Below are 23,349 nucleotides of genomic sequence, written 5' to 3'. Positions count from 1 at the left end.
GTGGAACTACAAGTTCCAGCAATGCTTTGTAGGTCATCACTGAGCGAAAAAACTCAAGCTGCTAATGCTGTGAGTAGTAGTCCCACAACAGACAGACTATGTCTCCAGTGTGCCGTTCTGCCCTCTCCACGAGGGGTGGCATCCTTTCAATCCTGCAGGATGTATGTACATGGCCCCCTGGTGTCACCATCTATAAGCTCAAAATGAACAGGGAGTTGCAAATGTCTACACCCCCCCCCCCCTCGGACCTTCACCCCCCCACTGCAAAGTGTGTACAGCAGGTGACCTCACTGGGCTGGGGGGCACCCAATATGGCCGCCTTCCCTTCCCTGTGCGCAGTGATGACAGCGGATACAGTCGTGTTTTAATCTCCCCGCAGATTACCACATAGGCCGAGGATGACGTTACCTTCTATAAACTCCAGAGGCGTCGCTCAGATTTATGGCACGAGATTAAACCCTGCTGTCGAAAGCTCATCCCCCGCCGCGTAATACTCCCCAGCCATCAGCAGCATTACTACACCGGCCGTGCCCTGTCTGCGGGTAACGAGGTGACGTCCAGAGTGGGACGCCAATTAAAGGGCATCTGTCAGCAGTTTTGTCCCTATGACACTGGCTGACCTGTTACATGTGCACTTGGCAGCTGAAGACGTCTGTGTTGGTCCCATGTTCATGTTTCCTGCATTGCTGAGAAAAATTATGTTTTATTATATGCAAATGAGCCTCTAGGAGCAACGGGGGCGTTACCATTACACCTAGAGGATCTGCTCTCTCTGCAGAAGGCAAGGCCAGGCTTGATAACATTTTCACAGCAGTTGCAGAGAGAGCAGAGCCTCTAGGTGTAATGGTAACGCCCCCGTTGCTCCTAGAGGCTCATTTGCATATAATAAAACATAGTTTTTCTCAGCAATGTGGGCACAGATGAACATGGGAAAAACACAGATGTCTTCAGCTGCCAAGTGCACATGTAACAGGTCAGCCAGTGTCATAGGTACAAAACTGCTGACAGATGCCCTTGAAGGAGTGTTATGGAATGAAAGCTGCTGTATGGTGGCCATATTGGTTGTCACGCTTTATAATGAACACAAGAACAGCAGACTGTACAGGTAACATATACTTTATTGAAGTAGAGCAGAGACAATATGGGAGGGGGGGGTCACTATTTGTCTTCGGGGGGCAGCACCAGGCTCTCCGGGTCATAGTAGTTCACTTCAATGAGAGGTAGACCCAGCGCCTCTTTCCTCTTTATCTGCCGCTCGGCCTCCTTGCGAGCCCAGTCCCTCATCCTGCAGGAAGACAGCGGAGAGACAGGGTGTGAAAATTAGAGAAGAAGCAAATACAAAAGAGACAGGCCATGAGGGAAAGAGACCGCATACTAGAAGAGAGGGATGACAGCGACATAGAAGGGGGGGGGGGAAGGGGGATTTGTGGCCAAAGGAGGAGAAGAGGAGTATATGAGATGTAAGGGGAGGGGGTGGAAAAAGTTGTCAATGGGGGTGAGTAAAGTTGTCAGTGGGGGGAGGGTGTAAGAAGGTAAAAGATGGGGGGGGTCCTGCTGCCTCCTATATGTCACAGGTCTCCTGTAGCGTTGAGAGAGTTCTTAAGCGGAGCCGCTATTTCTGGCAGCTGCTCATTAAAGCGAATTAGCAGCTTCCTCACCTCCGATCGAGCCTCAGCCACAACACGTCGAACTCCCACGGAGAGGCAGAAAACAGCAGCCCCCCTGACACCTCGCTGTCCCTCCCCCAGCATCGCTCTGATATCAGGCAGCTCTCGCCCCCAGCCTCGGGGTGTGCGGAGGGCAACCCTGCAAATTAGTGGATCCAGCTGTGGTGCCAGTACAGATCAGTTACCAATACCAGGGCCATAATGCAAAGGGTAGCGGGCACTGCCGGCATGTCCTGGGTGGTGTGATGTGGACCTAGAAGATGCATGCCTTCCTTGGCATTTGGCCTGGCGCAGAGCTGGTGCCCATGAAGCGACAGGGCACGAGGCAGGCACCTAATGTGCGGCTTCACGCAGACGAGCAGGGTGGCACACAGTCTTTTAAGATGAAAGGTGCCAGAGTTCAAGAGATCGGGCACCATCTGGGCATACTGGTCAACGTGCAGCAGCTGCTGTCGTGCATGGGTGGAGGGTTCAGCAAGAAGTGCAGTGGTTAGGGGACGATGCCTCTCTGGTGTTGGAGGCGCGAGGTTGGGAGGAGGTGGGGGGGGCTGCTGTTTTCTTCCATCTCAGCGTGAAAATAAATAATTGATTTGTGCTCATTAGACGTCTCCCTCAGGAAGTGTGGACGGCTGTACAGCCATTTCCTGCCGGCGAGAGGCTGCCCTCGCACTAATCACTCCGCCGGCCCGAGGACGTCTGCACCAGGTGACAGGACCCCACGGCTGTCCTCATCCCACTTATCAGACCCTTCTCCGGTACAGGCAATTAGCAGCTATATCTAGTCGCTCCGCAGCCCATAGGGGGTTTGCTTCCAATCTACCCCCCCAATGGCGGCAGTGGGGGGGGGTGTCACTTCAGCCATGGATGGAGCATCATCTGCACGCTCCTGTCAGAAGAAGACTTATAACTGCAATCTACTCTGCCCCTCAGAGATGACGAAGTGATGGGAATACGACAGCTGAGGGTGCAATGGCCACTGCGAGAGTGCATTTAGAGTGCGGCGGGGAGGGGGAGGCGCAACGCAGCCGGGTTGTAAGGAGAGACCAGGAGAAAAGCGATAGGGCACTCACCCCCTCTCCGGAGAGTAGTAGATATATACGGTTCCCATCACAAGACAGACTGAAACACCAAAGAAGAAGACCAGCCGCATGTTCCGGAGATCTTGGGTCGGGTCGTCGCTGAATCCGTGCCAGTCCGGGTTCTGGAAAGGAAAAAATATATATATATTATTAATTGGCGGTAATGCCACCATTGTAGGGTGAAAGAACATGGCCGACAGTTGGGCCCTAAAGTCATGGGAAGGATTAAAATAACCAGGGGAACCATTGTGTACAGTGCGGTTAACCGGTCGCGGCTTTCACGTTGCGCCCATGTGTCTCAAAGAGAGTCAGCTCTTGGGGGGCAGCAGCGGATAAACAGGAGAGATGAAAGCGCCAGGTGCTATTGTATGTTCTCATCACACGGGGGCTGAGAGCAGGGGTGAGCCGAGCCGCTGCAGCCCCCGAACAAAGGGAGAGCCGCTAATGAGGAGGCAGCATACAATGGAGGCTCACTGCAGAGAAAGAGCGCGCCGCTAAAGAAAGAAGAAACCAAGAACTAAAGAAGAAGAAAAAAAAACTACGGGGGGGGGGAACTGGCGGAGGAATGAGACAGCCGCATCAACCGCTCCACCACCGCCACAGGATACCATGGACACACACTGCCCCCTGCTGCTGCATGAGGGAACAGCACCCTGCACACGGTACAGGGACGTATTAAAAAGTCATACCCTCAGGGGCCCTATAACGTTCCGGCTGGTTGCACTGTCCTCTGCCCGATGGCTCCATGGGTTCAGAAACAGGATCACCTACTGACGGAGACTGATCAGAGCAGATGTCCCAGGTTCTTGAAGGTTCAGGGGGGAATGTCAGTGACAACGGGGCGTGACACAAACTATTGACATACAACTGTGTGCATGACCGGATCCGAAATGTTCTGTGGCCTCTCAGGGGTTAATCACGACCAGTCTGCTGCTTGTGATCGAAGGGGCTCAACTTGTTATACCCCCAAAAAGTCACATGACATAGCCCTAAATCCCCGATCCCCTATTTGCGGCTTGCAAAACTACAACTCCCAGCATGCCCTGCCAGCCTGAGGTGGGTCCTTTTGAAAATTCAAACATAGTAACAGAATTCTGCTGTAGTGATTATTCGAAGGCAATGCTGTCACATGACAGTGGAGGCCAACGACTACTACCCGTGGTGCCGGCGGAAGGGACCAGAGAAAGAAAGCTGTATAATCAGTATGCAGTGAGCTCCCCCTAGTGGTGGCTGTATAATCAGTATGCAGTGAGCTCCCCCTAGTGGTGGCTGTATAATCTGTATGCAGTGAGCTCCCCCTAGTGGTGGCTGTATAATCTGTATGCAGTGAGCGCCCCCTAGTGGTGGCTGTATAATCTGTATGCAGTGAGCGCCCCCTAGTGGTGGCTGTATAATCTGTATGCAGTGAGCTCCCCCTAGTGGTGGCTGTATAATCTGTATGCAGTGAGCTCCCCCTAGTGGTGGCTGTAAAATCTGTATGCAGTGAGCTCCCCCTAGTGGTGGCTGTATAATCTGTATGCAGTGAGCTCCCCCTAGTAAAGGCTGTATAATCTGTATGCAGTGAGCTCCCCCTAGTAAAGGCTGTATAATCTGTATGCAGTGAGCTCCCCCTAGTGGTGGCTGTATAATCTGTATGCAGTGAGCTCCCCCTAGTGGTGGCTGTATAATCTGTATGCAGTGAGCTCCCCCTAGTGGTGGCTGCATTTATTATTACATTCAATATGTGCTGTATAATCAGTATGCAGTGAGCTCCCCCTAGTGGTGGTTGCATATATTACATTCCATAGGAGCTGTATAATCTGTATACAGAGAGCTCCCCCTAGTGGTGGCTGTATTTATTATTACATTCCATAGTAACTGTATAATCTGTATGCAGAGAGCTCCCCCTAGTGGTGGTTGTATTTATTATTACATTCTATAGGAGCTGTATAATCTGTATGCAGTGAGCTCCCCCTAGTGGTGGCTGCATTTATTATTACATTCGATAGGAGCAGAATAATCTGTATGCAGTGAGCTCCCCCTAGTGGTGGCTGCATTTATTATTACATTCGATAGGAGCAGAATAATCTGTATGCAGTGAGCTCCCCCTAGTGGTGGCTGCATTTATTATTACATTCAATATGTGCTGTATAATCAGTATGCAGTGAGCTCCCCCTAGTGGTGGTTGCATATATTACATTCCATAGGAGCTGTATAATCTGTATGCAGTGAGCTCCCCCTAATGGTGGTTGTATTTATTATTACATTCCATAGGAGCTGTATAATCTGTATACAGAGAGCTCCCCCTAGTGGTGGCTGTATTTATTATTACATTCCATAGTAACTGTATAATCTGTATGCAGAGAGCTCCCCCTAGTGGTGGTTGTATTTATTATTACATTCTATAGGAGCTGTATAATCTGTATGCAGTGAGCTCCCCCTAGTGGTGGCTGTATTTATTATTACATTCCATAGGAGCTGTATAATCTGTATGCAGAGAGCTCCCTCTAGTGGTGGTTGTATTTTTTATTACATTCGATAGGAGCAGAATAATCTGTATGCAGTGAGCTCCCCCTAGTGGTGGCTGCATTTATTACTACATTCAATAGGAGCTGTATAATCTGTATGCAGTGAGCACCCCCTAGTGGTGGCTGCATTTATTATTAAATCCAATAGGAGCTGAATAATATGTATGCAGTGAGCTCCCCCTAGTGGTGGCTACATTTATTATTACATTCCATAGGAGCTTTGTAAACTGTAAGATCCCCTAGGGTTGGCTGCATTTGTATAAACCTGTATTAATTTAGCTCCCCCTATTGGTTGCTGTATTTATTACAATAAAAGTTCCCTGGTGTGCCCATCCTCTCCCCGCTATGGTGCCAGCCTCCCCCTCACAGTCTCAGGTGTAATAACCAGCAGAAACAGAAGTTACAGCTGTTGTCTGCAGCAACCAATCAGATTCCAGCTTGTATTTTCCAGTAGCAGATATTAAAGCTGGAATCTGATTGGTTGATATGAGCACCTGCTCACAAGTCATATTTATCAGGGTATGACAGGTAGGGGGCGCCATCTAGTTAGACATCAGTTTAGGTGAAGTTACCTTGTCGTACACATTAATCTCATCGTGGTCGTCGTGCTGGTGGTTGGGCGGGGCGCTATGACTGACAGAGACCGGGGTAGTGGACTCCGCCCGAGGACCAGTATGAAGTCTGTACACCGGGGCTGTCCTTAGTAGCCTCGTAGCCCCGGACAACCTCAGCGCCCGCAGACACAAGGGCATCGCCATGTTAGCTCTGCCCGGAGAGCAGACGCAGAACACGCCGGAAGAGGCGGGCTCCTGTCAGGCTCCCCCCCAATCAACGCTCGGGAAACAGTAACCGGCTGGCGAAAAATGACCAATCAAAAGCTTTATCTAGACAGCGCAAAGCACGCTAAAGGGGCGGAACCCCTGTCTCCCTTGACCAATGAGCGTCCGCGGTTCTATTTGGCTGACGGATTGACCAATAGGATTCGCGATTTTTGTGAGCGCCATTTTTACTGTGCCCGTATAAAAGGAGGGTGACAGCGTACGTTACCATGGAAACGTTGCCGGGCCGATTAAGATGGCGGAGCTGAACGAGCATCACCGCGGAGAGGTTCTCAGTTATATGCGATTCGCTCAGTCCAAGCGACTGCTCCGGCTTAAGAGCGTGGCCTCCTGCTTCCAGGATGTGCGGGAGAGCCGGCTGGTGGAGGACACGTACACGGCGGAGGAGGTAGCCGAGCTCCTGAGCGGCCTGCAGGCTGTGGTGCAGAGCGAGCTGGAACTGGAGCTCATCAACTCGGCCCATACCAATGTGCTTCTCTTACAGCAGCTCTTCTCCCAGGCCCAGCACTGGCACCTCCGGCTGCACACCGACATCTCCGAGCTGGAGAACCGCCAGCTCCTGGAGCAGGTGGCCGAGCTGGAGAAGAGCCAGGAGCTGGGGCCCTCTACTAAGGGCCCCCAGGCCAACAAGCCTAGACTGGTCCCATTGAGCGAGGGCGGTTCTTCCTCGGACCTTCTCCACAGTCAGATCACCCGTCTCCAGGAAGAGAACGACAAGCTGCGCTCCCGGCTCCGCACTCTGGAAGGCCAAGCGACCGCCGCCCTGGACGACAAACGCAGCGTCGAGCAAACCCTCAAAGATCTGAAGATCCAGTTCCAGGCCAAGCAGAACTCCCAGGCTACACAAGGGGTCAGTCACCTGGAGGACACCGTGACCAACCTCAAGCTGGAGTTCCAGAAGACCCTAGGCGACCACACGAGCAGCCAGAAGAACCTGGAGGAGAACCTGACCACGACCAAACATGAGCTCCTGAGGGTCAATGAGCAGCTGACCATGGCGGAGAAAGAGCTGGAAAAGAAGTTCCAGGAGACCGGCGCCTACCGTAACATGAAGGACATCCTGACCCGGAAAAACGAGCAGATCAAGGACCTCCGCAGGAAGTTGTCAAAGTATGAAGCGGAAGACTGAGCTGCAGCCGGCCGAGTCCCATGTTCTTGGTTGACCTGTTCTATAACTTTGATAAACCCAAAGATTTGGCTCCAGCCTGAACCCATAATCCGGATTATCAGAATAAATTACACCAGTTTAGTTTTTCCCCACCATTAAACTAGTCGTCATTGACATTTCTTAACCCAGCTGAACTTCCTGACCACACAGCCAGTCTCAAGGTGGAGTTACAGAAGATCCTAGGTAGTGATCTTCGAACCTGTAGCTCTCAGCTGTTGTAAAACTACAACTCCCATCATGCCCTGATAGCCTGCCGCTGGCAATTCAGCAGCTGGAGAGACACAGGTTTGGAGACCTCATCCTCAAGCACCTGACCACCAGTAGACGAGAACTCTCCATCCATGACCGAAAAGAAGCTGAAGAATCTCCAAGTGTAGTGAAACATGAGCAGGACCTGAAGATTGCTGCCACCACAAATCCAAGGGGGACATTTCTTATGATATCAGAGGTGGATCATCTTCTCACACTCTGTAGTTTCTGGCCTGAAACACAAGCCCATCCCCTATATCTGGAAGTTTGGATTCTTAGATGATGATAGAACAAGCCTTCTTCCACCCCCCCCCCCCAGAGTTGGACTCCTTGACATGGCGGGGTCAAGTCTCTGATATTAGGGGCCCTATTCTCCAAGCGTGTTGACCTCAGTATAATCCCAGTGCTACAGGGACACGCGGCAGCTGAAATCACACAATGTTTGGGTACACAGTGACCACCACAAATAAGGCTCTGTTCACATCAAGTTTCAGATTTTATCATAAGTGGCAGCAAAATATTGCAATCTGCTGCGCTATGTTCTCCGGTAAAATGCTGGACACCTTGATGGAAACCTAGTGGAGTCAATGGAGCCCATTGGGTAATGTTGGCATTTGTTGTGTCTATCAATCGAGCAGAACAATGGAATTGATGAATGCAGATGTGAACAGAGCCTTAGTCGCCTACAATTTTTTTTTTTGGGGCCATGTTGGGTTACATGTATTGTATGTTTCCGCCTGTTGTGACTTTGGATTCCTCGTGTCGAAGGCCATCAGATGGCCCTGACCTACAACCCGATCAACTTCCGGTATTCGGGTACTTCCAGATGGGACATAAAAAGCGGTGGCTTTTGTTGCAGGGTGAAATCCGCTGCAGCCTTCGTGTCTGCACCGCAGGTCAATTTCTGCACAAAATTATTATTATTTTTTTTTTACGCAACATGAAAATTTGATGCTTCTGCAAAATCCTGCAGATTTTCCGTCCCAACTGAAGTGGCAGAAAATCTGCAGTGTGTCTGCCCCTACTGATCAGCTACTTCCTCAGAAGGCGCTCATTCCTGCTCTATCCTTCCATCCAGTGATACGGGAACCAACTGGAAAATTTTAATGTTTTTTTTTTTTTTCCACTTCATTAAAACTGTAGAAGCGTTGCCTACTTTATCCACTGGAGATTCACGCAATAGGTTTAAAAAAAATAGCAGGCCCTAAAAAGCAGGCGTCCTCAAACTGCGGCCCTCCAGCTGTTGCAAAACTACAACTCCCAGTATGCCCGAACAGCATACAGGTATCAGCCTACAGCAGGGCATTGTGGGAGTTGTAGTTTTACAACAGCTGGAGGGCCGCAGTTTGAGGATGCCTGCCCTAAAGGGAGGGGTGCTATCTACAGAGCTAGAAAATGCCTAGATAGCTGCTGCAGAACTTCAGGTTATATTTTATTGAGGTGCATGGAAGTATTCGTGTGACTACCAAAATATCTGATTTAATATATGCAAATGAGCCCTAGGAGCAACAGGGGCGTTGCCTTTACTCCTAGAGGCTCTGCTCTCTTCATTTTGATTGACAGGTCCAGGTGTGATGATTTTTACACTGCCTGGTCCTGTCAAAGTGCAGAGGGCGCATCTGTTTCAGAGAAAGCTCAGCCTCTAGGTGTAATGGTAACGCCCCCGTTGCTCCTAGAGGCTCATTTGCATATAATAAAACATCCGTTTTCTCAGCAATGTGGGCACATAGGAACATGGGACCAACACAGATGCCTTCAGCTGCCAACAGGTCAGCCAGTGTCATAGGGACAAAACTGCTGACAGATGCCCTAAAATTCACACCCCTAGAGCGGTTGTCTCACTCTGTGGCTCCCCAGCTGTTTCAAATCTACAACAGCCAGCATGCTCTGATAGTTGCAGGTTGTCAGGGCATGCTAGGAGTAGTAGTTATGCAATAGCCCCGTGGCTGAGTTTCCTTCATTACTCTGTGCAGTGCTCAGTTTCCTAAAAACAGTTTATTCACACACAACACGGGGCCAGGGAAACTGTACAAAGCGGAAATACAGCGATTCTTCAGGTGTCGTCCTCATTCCAGGGGTTTAGCACGAGAGGCTTCAGCGTTGGCCCTCAGCACGGCTCCTGGACTGGGATACGGTCTCTGCTGAAACAAGGGTCCTGCAGCCGTGGTGTCTGCCCCAGTTTTGGCCTCGTTTCTTTTGGGAAGTCCTGTAGACCAGGTGCCCCTAACAACAGCAAAGCAAACAATCAGCTATATTATCTTACTGGATAACTCCAGCTTGTAAAGGAGGAGGGTCCCTGCTTGTTCAGTGTCTGCAGAGAATGTGGAAAGTTGCACTCTGGAGATAGGGAAATGTCAGGGGTAAAGACAAAGCTGGAAAAAAACTGATGCCTGACTGCACCAGCAGAATAGTGAGTGCAGCTCTGCAGTATAATACAGGATGTAACTCAGGATCAGTACAGGATAAGTAATGTATGTACACAGTGACCACACCAGCAGAATAGTGAGTGCAGCTCTGGAGTATAATACAGGATGTAACTCAGGATAAGTAATGTATGTACACTGACTACACCAGCAGAACAGTGAGTGCAGCTCTGGAGTATAGTGCAGTATGTAACTCAGGATCAGTACAGGATAAGTAATGTATGTACACAGTGACTGCACCAGCAGAATAGTGAGTGCAGCTCTGGGGTATAATACAGGATGTAACTCAGGATCAGTACAGGATAAGTAATGTATGTACACAGTGACTCCACCAGCAGAATAGTGAGTGCAGCTCTGCAGTATAATACAGGATGTAACTCAGGATCAGTAATGTCAGGGCTCCAGATGGCGACCAAAACGGTCGCCAATGCGCCTTAAAATTTGCAGATGGCGACAAGACTTTTTAGTCTTGTCGCCATTTGCGACTGTACCGCCGCGATCCTGCGCAGCCTAAGTTCAGTAGCACACTGCACAGTGGAGAAGGAAGGAGTCCCTCCCTCTCCACTGTGACGCTGCCGCCACTACCACCAATGGGGAGATAGCAGGGAGGAGCTGTCGCCACTGCGCCGCCAATGAAATGAATGTAAAACATAAGTGTCTGCGACTCTGCAGCGGTATCACAGACCCGGCACCCGGCCTCAATAACAGGGCAGGCGATCCGCGGCCATTAACCCCTCAGGTGCCCCAGATCGCATGCCCTGTTATTGAGGCCGGGTGCCCGGTCTGCGATACCGCTGCAGACAATTGTATGGAGTCAAAGAGGACCTTTCGTGGGTCCAAAGAATCTGAACTTATCAGCAGGCTGCATAGAGCGGCGCCCAGGGATCTAAGTGCACTTACTATTATTCCTGGGCGCCGCTCCGTTCGTCCGCTGTGGCCCCCGGTCTTTTCAGCATTCAGAGGAAGGAGGAGGAGACGCCAGTGTCTGTCCTTCTCCCTGACAGCAGCGCTGTCCAATCACAGCGCAGAACTCAGAGCCAGGGAGGTTTTTTCTCCCTGGCTTTGAGCTCTGCGCTGTGATTGGACAGCGCTGCTGTCATGGAGACGGAGACACACTGGCGTCTCCTCCTCCTTCCTCTGAATGCTGAAAATACCGGGGGCCACAGCGGACGAACGGAGCGGCGCCCAGGAATAATAGTAAGTGCACTTAGATCCCTGGGCGCCGCTCTATGCAGCCTGCTGATAAGTTCAGATTCTTTGGACCCATGAAAGGTCCTCTAGTGCGCTCTCCCAAAGCCTCTTCCCCCCCCCCCCCCCCCCCCCCCCCATTATCACTGGCCACAAGTCGTCCCCGTCTCCCTCCCATTGTTATATGGTGGCCACAGGGTCCCATCCCCTTCATTGGTGGCAGTGGCAGATTACACTGCTGGGGCTCAGATAGTTACCATGGCAGCCAGGAAGCTACTGAAGCCCTGGCTGCCATGTTCAGCTCCCTGCTGCTGTGTGTACTATGCACAGGGCAGCAGGGAGAGTGTGAGGTCCTATTCACCCTGATAGAGATCTATCAGGGTGAATAGGACAAGGGATGAAAAGATCCAGGTTCTAGTCCCTAATGGGAGAAATGGTTGTCAAATAAAAAGTAAAAAAAAAACTAAAAAAATACTAAAAGTTTAAATGGCCCCCTTCCCAGTTTTACATATAAAATTTACAAACAAAGAACATATTACATATCGCCACGTCCCAAAAAGTGTGAGCTATTAAAATATTAAAAAATATTCCCGCTCGGTGAAGGCCGTAACAGAAAAAAAAAAACTCTAAACCACGCAATTCGCCATTTTTAGTCACCTTGTTCCCCAGAAAATGTCCCTGGATGTGAGAGGCATGTGGTGCTGTTTTCTCCTATATGTAGTGCACCTGCGTCTCATCTTCTCAAAGTCCTTTTTTTTAAAATGATATGCATTTTAAATTTGGCGACTAAAAAATGTAATTTGGCTCCTAAATTTTTTAGTTTAGGAGCCAATGGCTCCTGGTCATTTTTTTTTGTCTGGAGCACTGAATGTATGTATACAGTGACTCCACCAGCAGAATAGTGAGTGCAGCTCTGCAGTATAATACAGGATGTAACTCAGGATCAGTAATGTATGTATACAGTGACTGCACCAGCAGAATAGTGAGTGCAGCTCTGCAGTATAATACAGGATGTAACTCAGGATAGGTAACACAGGGACTCGCCTCATGCACATGTAGTGTATCCCATAGTATATAGAGTTATACATCAGTTTAGATTCCTATTTTGTGCAGGTTGGAGATAAGAATAGGGAGGACTTTACCTTGGAGCATCAGAATAAGCACTTGGATCCATGGGATCGATCTCTTCTTCTTTCCTCCCTGTGAAGATAGAAGCTTTGGTCATACTGACGTCTACCTATCGTTCTAGCAGAGAACCTGCACATCACCTCCTGCTCAGACACCTTTTTTTGGTTTTGGATATGGAGCGATTTCCTCCCTTCGAATGTGTCTTCTCTCCTTTACCTCCTCCCTCTCCGGCCACTCTGGTTTCTCCGGCCGCTCCTCCGGCTCTACAAACAGCAGTTCAACTATGAATACACGGGGTGTAGTAGAGAAGAAGAATGCAAAAGGAGGAGTGTGGTTACCTTTCTGTTTGGAGGTGCATTTGGTGATGACAGCGTTGGGGTCATGTGGGGACAACCAGGACACCATGTCCGTCTCCACATTCCAGTAATACGGCAGGCCGCTGAGCAGAGAGAAAAAACAATGTAATCCACATATCCTGACAGACGGGGGAAACGACGCCGACCCAAAAAACCTATAGACATGACTAATAGCAAGATCATAAGACAGCCTGCAAACATCGAGATCACTATTATCACCAGACATGAGCCGTACATCACTGCCGAGATCACTATTATCACCAACCACAATATATACATCAGTACAGAGATCACCATCGCCAGAGGCGATCCGTACATCATTTCCAAGATCACTATCATCACGAGACACGATCCGTACATCACTGCTGAGATCACTATTATCACCAGACACAATCCGTACATCACTGCTGAGATCACTATAATCACCAGCCACAATATATACATCATTGATGAGATCACTATTATCACCAGACACTATCGGTACATCACTGCTGAGATCACTATTATCACCAGACACGATCCACACATCACTGCTGAGATCACTATTATCACCAGACACGATCCACACATCACTGCTGAGATCACTATTATCACCAGACACGATCAGTACATCACTGCTGAGATCACCATTATCACCAGACACGATCCGTACATCACTGCTGAGATCACTATTACAAGACACTATCAGTACATCACTGCCGAGATCACTATAATCACCAGACACGATCAGTACATCACTGCTGAGATCACTATTATCACCAGACACAATCCGTACATCACTGCTGAGATCACTATAATCACCAGCCACAATATATACATCATTGCTGAGATCACTATTATCACCAGACACGATCAGTACATCACTGCTGAGATCACTATTATCACCAGACACGATCCTTACATCACTGCTGAGATCACTATTATCACCAGACACGATCCACACATCACTGCTGAGATCACTATTATCACCAGACACGATCCACACATCACTGCTGAGATCACTATTATCACCAGACACGATCAGTACATCACTGCTGAGATCACTATCACCAGACACGATCAGTACATCACTGCTGAGATCACTATTATCACCAGACACGATCCTTACATCACTGCTGAGATCACTATTATCACCAGACACGATCCACACATCACTGCTGAGATCACTATTATCACCAGACACGATCCTTACATCACTGCTGAGATCACTATTATCACCAGACACGATCCACACATCACTGCTGAGATCACTATTATCACCAGACACGATCCACACATCACTGCTGAGATCACTATTATCACCAGACACGATCAGTACATCACTGCTGAGATCACCATTATCACCAGACACGATCCGTACATCACTGCTGAGATCACTATTATTACAAGACACTATCAGTACATCACTGCCGAGATCACTATAATCACCAGACATGATCAGTACATCACTGCTGAGATCACTATTATCACCAGACACAATCCGTACATCACTGCTGAGATCACTATAATCACCAGCCACAATATATACATCATTGCTGAGATCACTATTATCACCAGACACGATCAGTACATCACTGCTGAGATCACCATTATCACCAGACACAATCCGTACATCACTGCTGAGATCACTATAATCACCAGCCACAATATATACATCATTGCTGAGATCACTATTATCACCAGACACGATCAGTACATCACTGCTGAGATCACTATTATCACCAGACACGATCCGTACATCACTGCTGAGATCACTATTATCATTCCACTTGACATGTTTATTAGTAAAATAGCAATTCTATAATGTGCAGACTGACCGGACCCTACATCAGCCCAATGGGGTTACTGAACGTTACTAGGCCTCCTCTATGCAGGAGCATGAAGCAGCTGCCGTCTCCTCCATAAACACGGTGGACGCCTATCCCAGCCCTCACACATTCTCCAGGCGTCCACGTACGAAGCCTGTGTTACCTGCAGATCCTCACCATATTGGGTCAAACACCTTGTACCAGTTGGGGGGGAGATTCTCTAGCCGCGTAGCCTCATAGTCCACGTTGTTATCATCATAGTCCTCGGCAATGACCTCTTCTGCTGCCTCTGGGAGAAGCATAAAAAGAGGCATGAACAGGGGAAAGGGTCCAGGTCCAGATGAATAATGGGATAAACCGTTTGTTTGTGGTTTATCTCTGCTTGCTGTCAGTGAGTGTTAACATTCTCTCTAGTTACTACCTTTGTATCTGGATTAAGTTGGATGTGATCAGGAGAACTTTTCAGGTCAAGAACGCTTCCATTCACTGACAGCAGACAAAGAGGCGGCAAATATTGCATAGCCGGATGTTGCAGAAATAGCTTTACATAAAATATAACATGTGCAACAGCAAGTGCTGATCAGTGGTGTGAGGGGTGCAGGAAGCTGATGGAGTCAGGTGCACCAGTCGTTTGCAGATCTCCCGTACTGACCAGACGAGCACCTACCTGCTTCAAAATGCTTCAAGATCCCTCTTTTCGCCAATCGGGCTTGAAGGGCCGATGGCAGTGGCATTGTGAGTCACCAACCTGCAGGTAGATACACACAGGTAAACTGGTATGCACGAATACCCTAACCAAAACGTAGCCCGGGGGCCCCTCGGCCATCGCAATGCTAATATAAACTGCTAAAGCTTGGAAGCAACTGCAGCCTCCACTAGCTCCACCACTGCCCCCTGCTGGTGTTTTTGGGGTAAGACAGCCAGCAGAACATATAAGTCACTGACAACACACCAGACCAGACTATGCATATATTGAATTACTGGGGTCACATATCAAGACTAAGAGGCCAAACAGTGAGATTACAGCTCTCAAACAAAAGCAGCATTCTGATTGGTTTAGGCATGAGCGAATCGATTCATACAAATCAAATTTGTTCCAAATTTAGTCTCCATGAGCAGTGAGGGGTTGGCCCCCCTTCCCCTTGATTAACGGGGCCAGACATCTCACCTGGCCCTGTCTATTTTGCGCATGCACCATTGCTCCGAGTAGTGCTCCAAGAGCTGAGGCTTTGCTGCTGCAGACTGTGCATGCTCTGGATACTCCTAGAAGTGTGGCGGCCCATCCACGTTGCTCAGGTAGCAGGAAAGCCTCAGAGCTTGCAGCACTACTCGGAGCAATGGCTGCACGCAGGAGACATCTCACCTGGCCATGTCAATCGTGCGGCTTCGCCATTGCTCCTAATAGCTGTGCAAGCGCAGAGGTTCATGTCTAAGTACTCCTGGACGTCTAGAGGCTCATGTCTAAGTACTCCTGGACGTCTAGAGGCTCATGTCTAAGTACTCCTGGACGTCTAGAGGCTCATGTCTAAGTACTCCTGGACGTCTAGAGGCTCATGTCTAAGTACTCCTGGACGTCTAGAGGCATGTGCACAGTCAGCATCTTCACTGTTCAGCCTCTGTGCTTGCGCTGCTACTCAGAACAGCGCAGGCGCAAGACTGACAGGGGCAAGTGAAATGTCTGGTCCTGTCAAATCAACGGGGAGTATCTTGAGCAGTGGGGTCACCTCCTTCTCTGCTCCAGGAGGATGATTTCTGAACAAATCCGAGTCACTCATCTCTAGATTGGTTGCCATTAACAACCCTAAGTGGACATACGAGTGGTGGGCATTGTCTATGGAAGAAATCCTAGTACTGCACGAACCCCGGCCGCATCTGAACCCCCACAACTGTGTGGGCAGTCGCATGTGTCAGGCTATGGTCGCAGGGGGCTGATCTGCACAGTCTGCATTGCAAAGGGTGAAATGCAAGATGCTAATATATTGACAGGCCGTGGATTTAAAATGTGCGCCACGTGCGCTGAGGATTTTCCTCCTGCAATTCTGCGGCGGAGAATCGGCAGTGTATACACCCCATGTGGACGTACACTTAAAGGGGTATTCCCATCTGATAAAATGGCGGCATATCAGTAGAATATGCCACTGCTGATGGCAGAGGGCCCCGAGCTCTGATCCTGCACTGTGGCCCTTTCACAGTCTTTCCTGCAGGTCCCATTCACTTGAACAGAGCTGGCCGGTCTCCACTGTACCTGGGAACACAGTGAAGGGGCCACAATGGTGACTCGCTTTAGGTTGTTGGGACTACCCCTTTAAGGGATAATAACCCTTTAAGAACCCTTCCCTTTAAGGGGGAGCTTATAAACTGGTCTAGTAAACCAGCATCCCAGGAACAGTCGTCCTATAATGCCTGATGCTGGTTCTTGTAGTACTTCACGCTGCTGGCAGTCCTATAAGCGATGGAAGTTGACAGACGCCTAGGGGCAGACATAAATCCTGTCACGATGACCCGGAGAGTGTAGAAATAAAGCTCATACACACCCAGCTACGCGGACCCGGCTCTCTGCTTCTCGCCTCCTGGCTGTGGGGGTCGCAGGTGGATGGCGTCACTGACACGCAAAGCCCTGCGTTCCACGGCTCGTTTCCAGCCTGTTCTTTGGCCAATGGGAAGTGGGTTTATTCACCACGTGATCTAATGGACTTTAAGCAGTCGACGTCACTTCCGCTGCTGTCCAGACGGAATGGAGGAATATGTGCGGGAACCATGGTAACGCGGGGCATGACGGGAATGTCTGGCTGACTACCTAAACACCCCATTTACGGGGGGTAGGGAGGAATGACTATAGCTGTGTGACACACCCCGTGAGCGAAAGTGGTGGGAAATGTGATAGGTGTCAACACCGCAGTGCATTCTGGGAGGTTGCCTTACACATAACGCCTAGCCTATCAACACTCCCTTACAGATGCCTTGTTGCTAGTGGCAACCAGTCAGAGCTTAGCTTACGTTTCTTAACTGCAGTGGGAAAATGAAAGGAGGGCTGTGATTGGTTGCTATGGCTAACACACTCCCTTTCCCCTTAGAGACGGCTTTATTGTCCTAGAGATCTCTAATCAGACGACCGATCACAGTTTTACCTGATTCCCCCTTAAATGTTTACATCCGTGAACCTATAGAGTTCCCCAAATGTGAGCCAGTTCCTCACCGCCTCAAGAGCTCTGCTTACTGTCAGTGAACGCAGCATTCCTGTGCTGACTCTGACCATGTCCATATGACACAGGAGCGGAACTTGTTGCAGTTTATTACCGAGCACATTCTCTATTGTCCGTAGACAGCCGGGGACCGTTTCCATTTACTGACAGCAATTTTCATCCACGTTTGATGCTTTATCTCTCCATAGACTTCTCCTGACATTTAAAGGGCTCTCTCTTTTTTTGGACAGCCCATTGCGTCTCCTTTCGACAGCGGTCACCAGTCTGTGGCTTTCCACCAGAGGTTGCAAAACTACAACTCCCAGCATGCTTTGACCTGTTGGAGAGCCCTCGCGTCTATTCGCTGCACGTCTTCTTTCTGCTGGGGGTGTTTTGTTAGAAGACCCTGGGGTACATTGCTGGGCACAGTGGTGGCATCACTAGGGATGAAACACCAGTGCTGGGGGCGCTGTGGTAAAAATTGTGTTCAATTACGTAAACTGTTGTCTGTTTCCGGGGGCATCCGGCAGGATTTAAAGGCTGTGTACACTTTTGGGGGCAGTTTTGTTTTATCATTGTATTGTATTCTTTTTTAGCTAAAAATAATTTTTTCAATTGGTCTTTATTAAGAATTTTGAGCCCTTCTCTCTGTACAGCCTTGAGATTCTCTATTAGCCACCTGTCTGTTTTCACTCTGTTCCATCAGGCAGCTCAGCTGACGGCTCCTGATCTCTGACATTAGAAACACTCATTGTAGCTCAGTCCTTATCTTACTGATAATCTAAGGAGTTTAGAGATAAGGGTTATCTAAGTGAAAGTACCAGTCACACAGCTAGAAAAACAGTTAACCCTTTGTCACAAAACGGCTAAATATTTTTGATAAAGACCAATTGAAAAAAGATTTTTAGCTCAAAGTGAGTAAAATGCAATCATTAAAAAATAATTGTCCCGGAAGGAGTACATAGCCTTTAAATGGGTTTTCCCATTGGCAGCAGGATAGGGGATAAAGGTATGAACACTGAGGGACCGTGGGGACCCACACTGATTACGTGGTCCCCGAGTCCCCTTCATGAATAAAGCGGTAGTGTACATGCGACGACCGCTGTAGTATGGGATGACGAGTACAGCGGTCTGCTGTCTCCGGCCGCCCCATGGAGTTGCAGTGCACATGCTCGACCACCCCTCCATTCATTTAGGGGCTCTTGTGATCATTGGGGGTCCCATTGGTCAGACCTCCACTGATCTAATAGTTATCCCCCATCCACAACGTAATAGAACCACAATACCCCTTTAAAGGAGTTTTCTGAGACTTATCCTCTGAAAAGGTCATCACCAGTATCTGATCAGTGGGGGTCCGACACCCAGGACCCCCGCCAATCATCCGTGTGAGAAGACCCTCACTAATCAGATACTGATGATCTATACAGTGGATAGGTCATCAGTATAAAAGTCTCATAAAACCCTGTTAACAGCAGCACTGACCAGCGTAAGAAAGCTTTGCTTCCACACAGCGGGATCAACCCTACCACACACCACTCCTGGTTCAATAGGGTTGATACTGCTGACAGATGCTCTTTAAACGTGAACTTCCATAATGCTCGTCATTTCTTTTTCACAGTCCCTGGAGGATTGTCGATGACTGCGGAGGAGCCTTTACAATGGGGATCATCGGGGGCGGGGTGTTTCAGTCAATTAAAGGGTTCAGAAATGCTCCAGTGGTGAGTATTGCGGTTTATTCTGCAGTATCTTGTACCGATCCTCGAGTATTACATTTTATATCTGTCTCTAGGAGAGCTGAGTGATGAGGTTATAGCTGTGATAGGTCTACCATCAGTCGGTCCATTATGTCGACTCCTCTTTGTTTCCTCCCTAGGGAATGAAGCACCGTCTGCGGGGCAGTGTGAGCGCCGTGAAAATCCGCGCTCCACAGATTGGAGGTGAGGTCTGTTATTGGGGCGCCTCATTGGATACCACTCCCCCATTATGCCCTCTCACAGTCTCTCTGTATCCATACAGGCAGTTTTGCTGTGTGGGGGGGCTTGTTCTCCACTATTGACTGTGGTTTGGTACGGCTTCGTGGGAAAGAAGACCCCTGGAATTCCATCACCAGTGGAGCTCTTACCGGGGCGGTCCTGGCATCTCGCAGTAAGGAACCCCCTCCCAGATATACGAAGGTGTAAAGTGTCATTGTAGAGGGATCAGATCCAGTCATGGAACTAGTCCCAACACAACAGGCGGTTTCTTGGCTGGATTTTAGGGCCAGGAGGTATGTGACTAGCAGATTGGGAGGCAGAGGCATCTCTATGGCTCAATTACTTATGGAGCTGCTAGGGAAAAATAGTACTGCATGCCCCGTACTCTTAATATTGATTTATTTGAGTTATCAAAGATCGTCCCTGGACACGGCCTATTTGTGACATATTCAATCACTCATTGGTCTGGCTGGCATACTATACTGTATTTCCCTAATAGCAGCTCCATAAGTGCAGGCCACAAAGATGCCCCTGCCTCCCAATCTGCGAGTTACACACATAGCCCTAAAATCCAGCTGGAAAACTACTACTGGGTTACATCGTGGAAGCAGCTGCATTTGTTGTAAGTCTCCCTATAATAAACATGACCATGCTGCCATTTCTCATCCCTTAGGTGGACCTCTGGCCATGGTGGGCTCAGCGCTGATGGGGGGGATTTTATTAGCTCTCATAGAAGGGGTTGGAATCCTCCTGACCCGCTACACAGCACAGCAGTTTCAGAACCGTAAGTAACCATAGAGCAAAAAGTTATTTTATTTAAAGGGGGTCCTACACCTTAAAAGTGATGCACTGGGGTACCTGCTGTTGGGTTGTCCAGGCATACTCTCCTGCCCAACCTGACATCAGGTGCAGAGAGATGCCACTGAGGCAACCATCCGACACCCAGTGGAAATCGTGTCTTGCACCCATTATTTAAATAGAGACCTTGCAAGATGCTGTCACACTTCGTTGTGGGAGGGAAACACCACACCGAGCATAGGAGGGAAGGGGGGAACAGGCAATCAGGCCTGAGGACTAGGGAAGGAAGATGGACACCTCCTAGTGAAAACCCTAACCAAAATCCTGACTGACTACCAGTATGAACAGACCCCAAAGGTAGGTGAGTTCATACGCAGGAATACCTAGAGTCCTATCTAGCCCTATTGGACCCTGGTACTAATGGCAGGGACAAGACTACCTGTTCCTCCAAAAGGAAGGACGAACAGGAGTCTACTTCAGGCCTAATACAAACAATAGGGAAATGCAACACACAGAACCCAAACAAAATACAAAAGGGAAAGGAAAGACTTAACATCAAAGAGGCTATGGAAGCACCAGGAACTCAGCCGAGATCCAACCACAAACAATCCACAGGCACAGAAACTATAAACCGCACAGCATTGTGGGAGAAGCAACTATAAATAAGGAAGGTGAAATGACCACATAAGCAACACCTGAGGCAAGGAGTGTGGCCATTACAGAAACACAGACGCCTATTGATCCACAAGGAAAACCTGTCAGATCAAACCACGCGTTGCCAGTCTCACAGATCTCCTGCCACCTACTGTCACCGGGACATCCGTACGTCCGTGACAGATACTTGCAGATCGGATAAGAAATTATGTCTGTACAAACCCTTTAATTGACACTTAAAGGGGTATTCCAATTGTGAGAGGTTAGCCACACAATCAGGGATAACTATAATTAGATCAACATAACCTGGTCTCTGTACCTTTTGGGGCCCCACAAATTGAGCGCTCCATTCATCTGTACGAGAGTCCTGGAGACAGCTGAATACAGCACTTGGATGAATGGAGCAGCAGTGCGCATGTCCAACCTGCCACTCCGTTCATTTCGGGAGGCCGAGGGGTCTCAGTTCTCTTGATCAATGGGGGTCCTACTGCTGGACAACCCCTTCTTAGATTCAGCTGCTGAATTAGGAGAAATAAAATGGCCGCTGTCCTATTAGTGCACACAAAACCTGTCCTAATCACACAGCAGGACAAGATACTTCGCAACACTGAGATAATGAGCTGCCCCAGCCTCCGCTCTGCTTGTCAGGGATTACACCATTACACCTAGAGGCTCTGCTCTCTCTGCAACTGCCAGGTCCTCTGCAATTTGATTGATAGGGCCGGTAGTGATGACATTTTCTTTTTTTTATTGTAATCACTGGTGAAAGGAAAGCTACAGGCAGCCATTGCAGGGGACATATAGTATAGCATTTCTGCAGCAGCTCCTTCCGTGGCTGTTGGGGGTCGTCTCAGGGTACCCCCAATCCATATAGACAGCGGTTGCCCAGTTGGAACCTGCACCCTAAAAGTTGATATGTCGCAGTCGGTTCTGTGAAGGAAAACAGGGAACCCAGTTTATAGCTACACCTGGCCTGGTGAGGGCATCACTGAGGCATGAACATGCGGCTCCTTGACCCCGCTTTCTTATTTTGCAGCAAGTCCATTTGGAGAAGAGCCAAGTAACGTACCTCACTGACGCTGGAGATGAGAAGGTCGACAGCTCAGGCTTTTTACTTCAGTCGTAATGAATGTAAAGACCTACAGGTGAAGGCAGAATACGGGATTTGTATAAGCTAAACCTTCTTATCCTTCTGTATAGAAATAAACGTGTTGATTGTACAGTGTGTGTGATGTCTGGTCGCTCTGAGCACCCATCATGCAGGGCAGTGAGGGGGCTTGCGATGGCATGTTCTCTGTGAGACTGTTAGACACATTAATTAGGTTTATTTCCAATTGTCCAGTGAGTATCCCTCATACAAACAGCAGCGACTACTTCCCCATGCCACATTCTTCCATAGACTGCGCCAAGGGTGGAAGGTTTCCAGAACCGCCATCTTTTAGTTTGACATAATTCCTCCAGTATTCAGTATCTTGGGTGAATCTGAAAAGACAAAGAAGACAATGCTATTAATCACTGCTCCGTGGTCTCCCGCCGGCTGGCACCGCGCTGCACTGTATCCCGACACACACACACATGGTCAGGTTGTAGTGCACGTAAGTTTGCACTATGTGTGACGTCAGGAGGACAGTGCAGAGCGTGAACAAGAGGCTGGAAGAGCTGTGGAGTGTCGGCGGCGCCCCTAGCAGGAAAGGTAAGTATTTCACTGGCGCTGGGGACTGATGACTAGGAGGGGGAGATGGTGGCACTGGGGTAGCTGATGGCGGAGAGGTCTGATTGCATGGGGGTGGATAGAGTTTTTATAAAGAAAAACATTATTTGAATTACTTTTTTTCTTATGATAGTACTCGATTAATCGGTAGAATACTTGATTACTAAAATAATGGATAGCTGCAGCCGTACTCTGTACATCCATGCATCCCTTAGCGGAAATCTGCTGCATTGTTAAAGGAGTTCTCTGGGAATTAAGAAAATGAAAATACGTAAATATTACTTTATTATAAATATATTCCCAAATACCTTTCATTAGTTTTTTTTAAAACTCGTTTTATTGAAAAAAAAAGAGTAACAAGGCATGTTTGTGGTACAATCAGATGGACATGAAACAATAGTATGCAGTACAAAAGTATCATTTGTACTTGGGCAATTCGGTGCAAAAGGAAAAAAAAAAACAAATCAAATAAATTGAGCTAAAACAGTAAAATCGTGTGAGGTTTGAGTGTTCTGGCACATTTAAGGATCAATGGAGACCGCGGATCCAGCTGAAGTGGTTAAATATGAATCACACCAGAGACCCCATACTTTCTGGAGTTTGTATATTACATTTTCAA

The 23,349-nt window shown here is 48.7% G+C and overlaps 5 protein-coding genes across 10 annotated transcripts in view; 2 read left to right on the top strand and 3 right to left on the bottom strand.

The window, feature by feature from the left end:
* Window positions 1-1,100: 1,100 nt before the first annotated feature.
* Window positions 1,101-6,061, bottom strand: NDUFB11 (NADH:ubiquinone oxidoreductase subunit B11). Its single transcript, XM_040442148.1, has 3 exons — window positions 5,826-6,061; window positions 2,738-2,868; window positions 1,101-1,285 (listed from the first exon to the last, which is right to left on the bottom strand). Exons 1-3 carry the CDS (start codon window positions 6,009-6,011, stop codon window positions 1,159-1,161), a joined length of 444 nt encoding a protein of 147 aa, XP_040298082.1. The 5' UTR covers window positions 6,012-6,061; the 3' UTR covers window positions 1,101-1,158.
* A 235-nt stretch (window positions 6,062-6,296) lies between these two features.
* Window positions 6,297-7,894, top strand: LZTFL1 (leucine zipper transcription factor like 1). Its single transcript, XM_040442142.1, has 2 exons — window positions 6,297-7,733; window positions 7,859-7,894. The coding sequence occupies exon 1, from the start codon at window positions 6,328-6,330 to the stop codon at window positions 7,219-7,221; it is 894 nt and encodes a 297-aa protein (XP_040298076.1). The 5' UTR covers window positions 6,297-6,327; the 3' UTR covers window positions 7,222-7,733; window positions 7,859-7,894.
* A 1,595-nt stretch (window positions 7,895-9,489) lies between these two features.
* Window positions 9,490-17,054, bottom strand: PQBP1 (polyglutamine binding protein 1). Its single transcript, XM_040442143.1, has 7 exons — window positions 16,947-17,054; window positions 15,080-15,160; window positions 14,590-14,701; window positions 12,587-12,687; window positions 12,404-12,511; window positions 12,263-12,320; window positions 9,490-9,732 (listed from the first exon to the last, which is right to left on the bottom strand). Exons 2-7 carry the CDS (start codon window positions 15,144-15,146, stop codon window positions 9,576-9,578), a joined length of 603 nt encoding a protein of 200 aa, XP_040298077.1. The 5' UTR covers window positions 15,147-15,160; window positions 16,947-17,054; the 3' UTR covers window positions 9,490-9,575.
* Window positions 17,055-17,065: 11 nt separating this feature from the next.
* On the top strand, window positions 17,066-22,239 carry TIMM17B (translocase of inner mitochondrial membrane 17B). The gene is made up of 6 exons (XM_040442147.1): window positions 17,066-17,172; window positions 19,213-19,312; window positions 19,468-19,531; window positions 19,611-19,739; window positions 20,241-20,351; window positions 22,056-22,239. Exons 1-6 carry the CDS (start codon window positions 17,147-17,149, stop codon window positions 22,094-22,096), a joined length of 471 nt encoding a protein of 156 aa, XP_040298081.1. The 5' UTR covers window positions 17,066-17,146; the 3' UTR covers window positions 22,097-22,239.
* Window positions 22,240-22,364: 125 nt separating this feature from the next.
* The window catches only part of LOC121009198 (chemokine-like protein TAFA-1), a 32,813-nt gene continuing 31,828 nt past the window's right edge, over window positions 22,365-23,349 (bottom strand). For all 6 annotated transcript variants that reach the window (XR_005780717.1, XR_005780716.1, XR_005780718.1 and 3 more), the window contains one exon: window positions 22,365-22,501. Coding sequence is in view for 3 of the 6 variants with exons in the window: in XM_040442145.1 (XP_040298079.1) it covers window positions 22,484-22,501 (18 nt within the window). In the remaining 3 variants the exon portion in view is untranslated. The remainder of the gene's footprint in view (window positions 22,502-23,349) is intronic.

This window comes from Bufo bufo, chromosome 8 (genome assembly GCF_905171765.1).
Source record: "Bufo bufo chromosome 8, aBufBuf1.1, whole genome shotgun sequence".
In the NCBI taxonomy this organism is placed as follows: Eukaryota; Metazoa; Chordata; class Amphibia; order Anura; family Bufonidae; genus Bufo; species Bufo bufo.
This window is presented reverse-complemented; position numbering and strand designations above follow the sequence as displayed.